At 35.4% G+C, this 9,275-nt stretch overlaps 1 protein-coding gene across 1 annotated transcript; it reads right to left on the reverse strand.

Annotated features, from left to right (window-relative positions):
• Positions 779-4,311, reverse strand: LOC109229123 (nifU-like protein 2, chloroplastic). The gene is made up of 4 exons (XM_019394455.1): positions 4,098-4,311; positions 3,934-4,012; positions 2,849-3,159; positions 779-1,272 (listed from the first exon to the last, which is right to left on the reverse strand). Exons 1-4 carry the CDS (start codon positions 4,227-4,229, stop codon positions 1,081-1,083), a joined length of 714 nt encoding a protein of 237 aa, XP_019250000.1. The 5' UTR covers positions 4,230-4,311; the 3' UTR covers positions 779-1,080.

A 9,275-nucleotide genomic window follows, 5' to 3' on the forward strand; every position in this document is an offset into this window, starting at 1 on the left:
CATTAACAAATTTGACACATAAGGTAGCTAAATTCCGGTGGACCGATACTTGTGACAAGAGCTTTCAAAAATTAAAGGACAAGCTAACTTCGGCACCAATTTTAAGTCTTCCTTAAGGGCCCGAGGGCTATGTTATCTATTGTGATGCCTCGAGGGTGGGATTGGGCAGTGTTCTGATGCAACACGGAAGGGTTATTGCTTATGCTTCAAGGCAACTGAGGAAACATGAATAGAATTTGCCGACCCACGATTTAGAATTAGCTGCTGTTATTTTCGCCCCGAAGATATGGCATCATTACTTGTATAGAGTTCATGTTGATGTATCCACAAATCACAAGAGCTTGCAATACATATTGAAACAAAAAGAGCTAAGTTTAAGCCAACGGAGGTGGCTTGAGCAAAGCACGATGGAGCAAATATTGTTTTGTTCCCAAAACCGAGTTAACACATTTAATATGAAAGCCAATTTGCATGGCTAGAATTGACACCAGTGGGAAGTTAACCAATGGTTATTTTGCTCCCAACATTGAGAGTTACCACATGTAACTAGGACTGGCAAACAAGCGGGTCGGGACGGATATGGTTCGGATCGAAAACGGGTAAAAAAAACCAGATAAATTAGTCGACCCGACCCATATTTAATACGGATAAAAAACGGGTTAACCGGCGGATAATATGGGTAACCATACTGTATCGTCCATTCTTGATGCCCTTCACTTAATTCATTCCTCTGGATTACAGTAACTCATTGTATACAGAATACAAACAAGTACAAATCCATGGTAATAAGAACGTACATTTAATATTTGAGACTCCAGATGATCAACTTGCTCACAAGACGAAATCTGATTAAAATAATTTCTTTGAATACATAGTTCTTATAGTGGGTCTTATCAGAACAAAGAACAAGTGGAATGAAAATGCAGCAGTTCAACTGTACAAAGAATACCTGCTTCACCTGTAACCTCTGGTATCAACTGTAATATGGGAAATACTGGTATCAATAATATTACTTCTTCACGGTCACAAGCTGCGCATAAAATGCTTTAAATGAACTGAACCAATCTATTGAACTTATGTCTACTGCAAAAGTTGAACTGCGGCTATAGCTGGAATTTTCTCTCGCAGTTTCTGAGTTACAGCCACACGAACAGTAATTACACCTGCCGCAGGACCTGTGATTCGGACTTTAATTATTGGCTCCTCAATTTCTACTAGTTCTAAAGTTCCACCAGCTGCCCCAACAAGATATGGCCTTAATTCTTCAAGAACCTAAATGGATATTAAAGTAAAAAGTAAAACTGAGGTAAGAAACTTGAGGGGAGAAAGCAAAAAAAGAAAAAAAGATAAACGCAACAAATGACAGATTTAATGTATGTTAGCATATTGATGATTTGAGAGAAAGTAGCTGTAGAAAGAGATCAAATAAAATCCTAGGTTTAATCTTGAAAGTCAGCAAAGAAGTCTAAGATTATATAGTGTATGTATAGATGCAATCGAGACCACTATCATTCACAGACCAGACTTAAGAAATTGGCAATGATAGGTATCTGTGCTGCCCATTTTGATTCTTTGGACAGGGCTGTAAGTCTTATTCAGCAAACGATGATAATAAATACTTCCTCAAAAGGAAAGAGAAGATGTGGACAAACAACTTAATGCAATTTTACTACCACCATTATGCTAATGTAGGACTCCGGACTCCTGAAGAAAGGTATGAAGTCGCCGCTTGATTTGGCAATTACAGACTTCTTAAGTACAGACATTCCTAGTCTGGTGGCTGAATGAGAAGATTTAACCTTTGCCTATCAGATTGTGCACAAAGTTCACGTAACATCGCTTTCCTGTATAAATTACTAAAAGCTTCAAGTGTCTTCTCATTTTTCATTTTTCTTTTTTCTGAAACCACAGCCTCGAGAGCAGGCTATTTAATCGTATATTGGCACCAGACTAAGGTTAACTTCATAAGGATTGGTTGAAGGAAAGATAATATAAACAGTTCTGAGACTTTTGTTCTTGTTATCAACAGTCGGGTAACGACAAGCTTGATGTACACGATGATAGAATGGGGATATGGTTAACTTCATAAGGATCCTTCAAAATACAATAGAAAACCTAGTAGAAATGGAAGTACACTCATAAAGAACCTACAAACCATATATCAGGTATCATCCATGGCTCATGTAATATAACTCTGTTTTCTCGAGTCCTAAGAATATTTGTAACTGGTTCCTGATTCAGCAATTACGTGCAATTTCAATGCATATGCCCAAACAAACTAAAAAATATGTGCTGCATGGTCAAATAATGTAGAGGGGAAGGAGAGAATGCATAATGCCAAACAACATAAGTACAATTTCCATAACTTCATTACAACAACTTTCTGCCCTAACTAATGTAATAAAATTTCCCCAAAATCACAGATATGGTCACCTGCATTTTGGCAGTCTTTCCGTTTCATTTTTCTTATAAGTTTTCAAACATGATCTCACCCAGATCTAGACCAATTCCTGAATATGATCTCATCACAATTTACAACTTTTCCGGGACTTTCATTTGGTTGCACAGATAAATTTGTTTTCTACTCTCTTTCTGTAACTGTTCCTATTGTTGCTATATCTAATATTTAGGCAATCCTATGGAATAGTTCTAGAGCCAGAAATGCAAAATCTCTGACAGGACCGAGGAGAGATTTTGAAAATGACTAACTTGTCCAATAATATATTTTTCTTTATCAGTAACTTGTCCAATAATATACTTGGAGATTATCAATTTCAGATTCATTGTTTTCAAGGCATTGTCTTCAGGTGAACCAAAGACAAATGGGTAACCAAAATGAAACATTTACCATCTCAATGTTTTCTTCATTAAGCTCAAGGCCAGTTTCTTCATCTGGAACTGATTCAACCGCAACAATTTGTGGGATCTTTTCCATCAATCGGCGCTCAATTCCCATTTTCATGGTCACTACAGCACTTGGACAGGAGCCACATGCTCCTTGGAGTTTTAACTTCACAACATTTCCATCAATCTCATGCAATGCAACATTGCCTCCATCAGCAATGAGGTATGGTCGAACTTCATCCAATACACGCTCAATGTTCTCTGCTGTAAGTGGTAACTCTACTACTGGATTTGGAGTCACTACAGCCTTAACAGCTGCACAACAGCCAAATAAGCAGATTACTCCATATTCAGTGTAAATCTACCTCTACCAATGAGAGAAATTCGAAAGCGCCAACCAACGGAACCAAGTAAGGCATGGCTAACTTGCAACTAAAACATGATTAAATATTTAAATTGAGATTCCAACCAGCAACATTGTTTTATCTCTTTGTTGCATATCAAATAAAGTCAAGAAACAATTAGCTTCGTATGCAAATCACCAAATATCAGGCTGTTGGAAGAAGAGAAGAATTTCCTTGCGCAGTAAATTTGGTAACCGTGTGTGAGTAGACTAGTTTAAGGTGTTAATTTGACCTCATGATAGTGGAGGAAAATATTCAAGTAATGTTCAAAAATTAGTTTTCCATAGAACGATCCGAAGTTAAATGAATTTGAATACTTGAAATTGTAAAAGCTGTACCCCTTTCGCTCCAAAGAATAGTGGTTTGGAGTATGAGTGTCAAATAAATTTTTTGGAAGATCATAATAAAAAAGTAATCGACTCATCAAACAGTAATAAGGCCAAATAAGCTGGAACATAAGGCTTATAAAATAGTAAGTACTACTTATTATTACTGGATGGTCTAAAATGGAAAGAATGTCATATAAACAGAGATAGAGGCAGTATCTCCTTAAGAAAACTAATCGTCAAGGACTAAATCGCACAAGGAAATGGGTTCATAGAATTTAATATAAAAAATAAAAATGTGGAAAACGGAGAAAATTAACCCCAAAAAAAAAAACAAAAAAGAGGAAAAGCAAGCACACCTAGCTGCTTTGATTCACCAGGTGAACGAAACCTAACCGCCTGCCGCAAGGAAAGTCGAGTTCCGAAGAACCCATAAATCTGCAAAACATATAGAACTGTTAGTATTTCAAAAGAAAAAACTTTTCGCAGTAAAACACCAAAAATACAAGAAGCGAAGCCGAACTTTAAGAGGAGGATGAAACAGGAAGAGCGTTGAAGCAGAATATGATGGAGAGCAGGATGAGGATTCTAGGGTTTGTGAGTTTCTACAGAAAGGAGGAGGAGTTGAAGGATTCAATAGCATGGTTGCTTTCATCTTATTATATTTTGTTGATTTATTACCAGTACTGATTATACAAAACTCGACCCAAACTATGCCTCTAGGGCAAATGAAAATATGTACTCATATTTTTTCGATATTTAGGCCTCATTTATTTTAAGATGAAAACAGATTGACATATTTGAATTTGAACGCTGAATATTAAGATTAAAACGTTTGAATTTGAATACATATCTGAATATTGAAGATGTGTATTAATATATGAATACTAAATGATTAAGATTGTTTGTATTTTTAACATTTAAAGTATAAAAATTATCCTTATTTAAGAATTAATAAATAAATTCTGTTAAATAATACCAATTAATTTATTATTTTATTAAAAATATTTTAAAATTTTAGTATGATAGTTAATGGTGATGATGGTTGGCGATGGAGCTTATGGATGCCGACTGGAGTCGGTTGTTGGTGGTGGTTTTGATTGATAGTGATAGTTCTAGGTAGCAGTTAGTGGTGATTGGTAGTTGTAGTTCCGGTTTAGGAAGGTGGGGTTGAGTGGTGGTAGTTTATAATGGTGGACAATGACGGCTATGGTTGATGATGGTGGTGTAATGATTGATGGTGTTAGTTGAGGTGAGCGGGTGGGTTGTTGTGGTTGAGGATGATGGTGGTGGCAGTAGTTGATTATGACGGGGGCGGTGGGTGGTGGTAGTCGATAGTGGTGGATTGAGGTTGATGGTAAACAATAATGATAGCAGTGGCGGCTATAGTTGAGAATATGAGTGGTAGTGTTTGAGTTTGGTTGTGGTCGATAGAGGTGGTTGGATAGTACTTAGTGGCAGGTGATAATGGTGGGTGGTGATGGCGGTTAGTAGTGAATATAGATGAAGCATGTTAAGTCTCTGTTGCAGATTTTAATCAATAAGACATATTCAGACCCAATAAGTGATTGGGAAATTAAAAAAATAAATACACTTAATGACGAAGATCTGAATTATTAAGATTCAAACTTTAAAAATCTAAGATTTGAATGATTAAGATTCAGACCTCCATTAAATACAAACAAATGAGACTTTAATGTCTTCATAACACTACTGCAAAAGACGGTAAGATCAATTGGGTAAAAGAGTTAAATTTATGATTTATCCCCCAACTATTCGAAAAGGTTTAATATTACTTTCCATTATACTTTAGATATAAATATACCCTTGATGTTACATAAATGGCTCAAATTTACCTACTCCGTTAAGGCTATCGAAAGTGGACGCCTAATCCACGTGATACTAATTTTTTGGTGAAATAGACACCACGTGGCCATGCCAACTCACCACCTCCAACCCGTCTAACCCCTCCTCTCATTCTCTTCTTCCACCACTTCCCCTTTACTACTACTTTCACTATAACCACCATCATTTTCACTGTCTCCATCTTCACTTGTTTTCATCAAATTTTCACCCTCTTCGACGACTTCTCACTGACACCATTTCGCCCCGTTCTTTAATATCTTTTCAGCGATTGCATCAATAAGATCAGTGCGGCTTCACCTTTTTCTACTTTTTTTTAATAATATTCTGGGGAAGTTCCCCATTTTCTTTAAGATAGCAGTTGGAATTTTTAAACTTTAATTTGTTTAATTTCTTTGACATTCAATGGATTCAGTAATTTTATTAAACACTTTTTCTTGATAAGTCAACACATTTCTATTGGGTTTGTTTTCCACAGGAATGGTGTCCATCCAATCAATGTTAAAAAGTCACGTCTTGAATCGTAGCAAGATTTTCTTCTATTTGGTGAAAAAGAGAAGTGCTCCGCTGTAAGGTTTTTGAGCTCTTTCTTTTGAGAGTTTAGCCAGCTTTAAATTGTATTGGCAAAGTAACTATTCTTTAATGCAAAAATGTAAGTCTTTAAATCAGATTTGAATTTCTCTGTGATCTTAATCTTTTGACCTTACACTTGATTTTAGATCTCAACGTTTTGACCGTAGATCCTGTCAGTAGCGATGTTCCACACTGTCATCCTATTTGCTTCTCACATTTGATAGACAAGAGATGTACCACTTTATGATTATGTAACTTAGTTAAGTTGTCTTGGCTGTTTGTATCTCCAGAAGTTATGAATTTTTGATTGGGAGAAATTCAAAAATATTCAGATTTACAAGCGGTCATTTAAAAAATAGCAATAGTTTCAAAAGTAATCGAAATTTAGCCATTGTTCATGTAAAAATAAATTTGAACGAAACAATGTTCAAAATACGAAAAATACTCCAATATAATATATTGGAATTCTAGTATAATATATCGGTTCAGCATAATATACTGGAGATTGGAGCACCGGTGCTCCAATCTCCAGTATATTATATTGGAACTTTTCACGTGTTGGAGTTCCAGACTTCCAGCATAATACACAGGTGCACCGATCTCTAGTATATTATGCTGGAACTTTCCGTGTTGCAGCAAAATAATGGTCATTTTTCAAAAACTTTGCAAACGCTGGCTATTTTTGAATGACCAATCCGAAAACTGGCTAGCCCGTGCTATAGTAACTTTTTGATTAGTCTCAGATCTCTTTGTGAAGTAACAGATACTTTTACCAATAGTATGGCATGCTTTGAAAAATTGATGATATGGCCTAAATTGCTGATCCTGACCACTTTGTGGTCTATGTTTTCCAAGATTAATGTGTGATTTTCTTCTCTACAGATGAACAAGGAATACCTTTATAGTAGAAGCTTTTCAATATATGTATTTTGATATTGGAGTGATTAGAATTTAACCTTTCACATCAAATATTAGTATTACAGTCTACAGACTTTTCCTATGTATATTTTTCGAGATTGATAAGGATTCTTTCCCAAAGATAAAATTACCAGGACAACCACTACTAAAAAACTGTGTAATTCCGTCCGCTATTTCGGATCGAATTCCGACCGATTTTAATTGGTCGGGAAAACGCTGGTCGCAAACGTGTACCAACCGAAATCGGTCGGAAACTTCAATGCGTTGACTGACTGTCAAACTTTAATTTTCGACCGAAATCGGCCGGAAACTATCAAATATTTTTTTTAATTTTCAAATTTTCGACCGAATTCGGTCGGAAATTTTTAAAAATAATAATTTTATTTAATTAAATAATTAGTTGTAAATTGTAATAAATTGTTAATTTATTTTAAAAAATAAATATAAATTCATAATTTCCGACCGAATTCGGTCGAAAATTTAAAAAAATTGGAGATTTCATTTGAAATTTCCGACCGAATTCGGTCGGAAATTTTGAATTTCTAGGAAAAAAATGAATTTTCGCCGATTAAAACCAATATCCATCCTATAATGACAGCATTACATAGCTATCATTCAACCACAATTAACCAACAACAATCAATTAACCAACAATGCTAATAACAATCACAACCACAACGCTAATAACAATTAACCTAACATGGGATAAGCTCTTCTCACATTTAATCCCGAAATTAATTATCCCGTATCTCTCGTACTAAATGAGCTCTTTCGATTAACCAACACAAGCAAAGTAACTTAGCACTACAATATCTAATACAACTCGTTGCAAACATTAACTGAGTATTCACCCTTCCAAGGGAACTCATTGATGCAATACAATAGAGAATTTCTGTAATTCGTAGCTTCAAATAGAGGACAAAGAAATGAATACAGAAAACAGAGAATAAACAAAGAAAAATAAAACATCAAATGAATTGCTTTAGAAACTCAGTAGCAACAAGCCTTCCTCGGGTGTTCACTGATATTTTGAGTTCACTGATCTCCTTATCTATATCCTACAATTTCAAGCAGAGATTCATAAAACTCTTTGAATAAATATCAATAAGTTAGATAAGTGATTGATGCAGAGGTTTTACTGCTACTTTATCCTTGGAAGGGTGGGAATTAATAAGTGTACCTCCATGAATTGCACTATGAAATCAATAAGCTTCTGCTTCTGCATCTCTTCACAATGATAATTTGTAATGAGAAAACTAATGTCGTAGCCCTGAAACATAATGTGCCCAACAGAATTCAGATGACTAAAACATGGTCAAGAAACAAGTTATTTACCTTTTCTAATAAAGAAACAAATCATTCACATGCACCTTAAAAAGTTCATTCAACCATTTGTGAAGCATGTCAAATGGAAACAATTCTTAAAGGAAAAAACATAAACTCTTTTTGGTTTCCCCTCCTCCTCCGGCCTCCCCATCTCTCGTGACTCTCTTCCTCTTTGGAATAATCTATCAACTATAACTAGGATTTGCTTTTCCCTTTCTTCTACTGTCTTCGGAATAACAATGCCATTGCCATTAAAACTACGAAATAATATTTTCTTCCAGAATTTTAGAGTTTTCATAATAAATATTTTAAATTATTTCTCTGATTAAATAACTCTAAACGTGCCTTGATATATATTTGGCCTTTTTTATACTTTGACACTCAAAAGCGCTTTTTAAAATGATTGGTCAAATACAATCTGCTTATCAAGTATGGAAAAAGCAATTCTCAAATTGTAACAACCCGATCGGTTATTTTGAGCATTTGCACTTCGCTCGATAGTTTGAGGGCATGAGTAGCTCCGCATGATGTATTATGACTTGTGCGAATCGTCGGTTTTGGTTTTCAGGTTATTCGCAATTGATTTGGAAGAATGATTCTCAACTAGGAAACTTTAAGTTGGAAGAGTTGATCAAGTTTGACTTTTGTAAATTTGACCTCGGAACGGAGTTACGATGGTTCCGTTAGGTTCGGGTGGTGATTTTAGACTCGGATGTATGCCCGAATTTGCATTTGGATGTTCCTAGAAGGTTTAGGCACAAACTGGCGAATTGAAAATTTGAAGGTTTGGAAAGTTCATAAGTTTGACCGAGAGTTGACTTTGAGGATACCGGATTCGGATTGTGGTTCCGGGAACTGGAATAGCTTCATCATGTCATTTGGGACCTGTGTGCAAAATTTTGGTTCATTCAGGGTTGATTTGGTATGTTTCGTCGCGAGTTTTGCAAGTTAAAAGTTCAAAGTTCATTGATTTTTGATTTGAGGTGCAATTCGTCATTTTTATGGTTTGATGTGATTTGAA

This window comes from Nicotiana attenuata, chromosome 7 (assembly GCF_001879085.1).
Source record: "Nicotiana attenuata strain UT chromosome 7, NIATTr2, whole genome shotgun sequence".
NCBI classification, from domain to species: Eukaryota; Viridiplantae; Streptophyta; class Magnoliopsida; order Solanales; family Solanaceae; genus Nicotiana; species Nicotiana attenuata.

Coding starts and splice junctions, on each gene's coding strand:
- LOC109229123 (XM_019394455.1), bottom strand. CDS start 4,229: ATGAAAGCAACCATGCTATTGAATCCTTCAACTCCTCCTCCTTTCTGT. Junction 4,013..4,097: donor TGTTTCATCCTCCTCTTAAA/GTTCGGCTTCGC, acceptor TATGTTTTGCAG/ATTTATGGGTTCTTCGGAAC. Junction 3,160..3,933: donor TGGTGAATCAAAGCAGCTAG/GTGTGCTTGCTT, acceptor GCTGTTGTGCAG/CTGTTAAGGCTGTAGTGACT.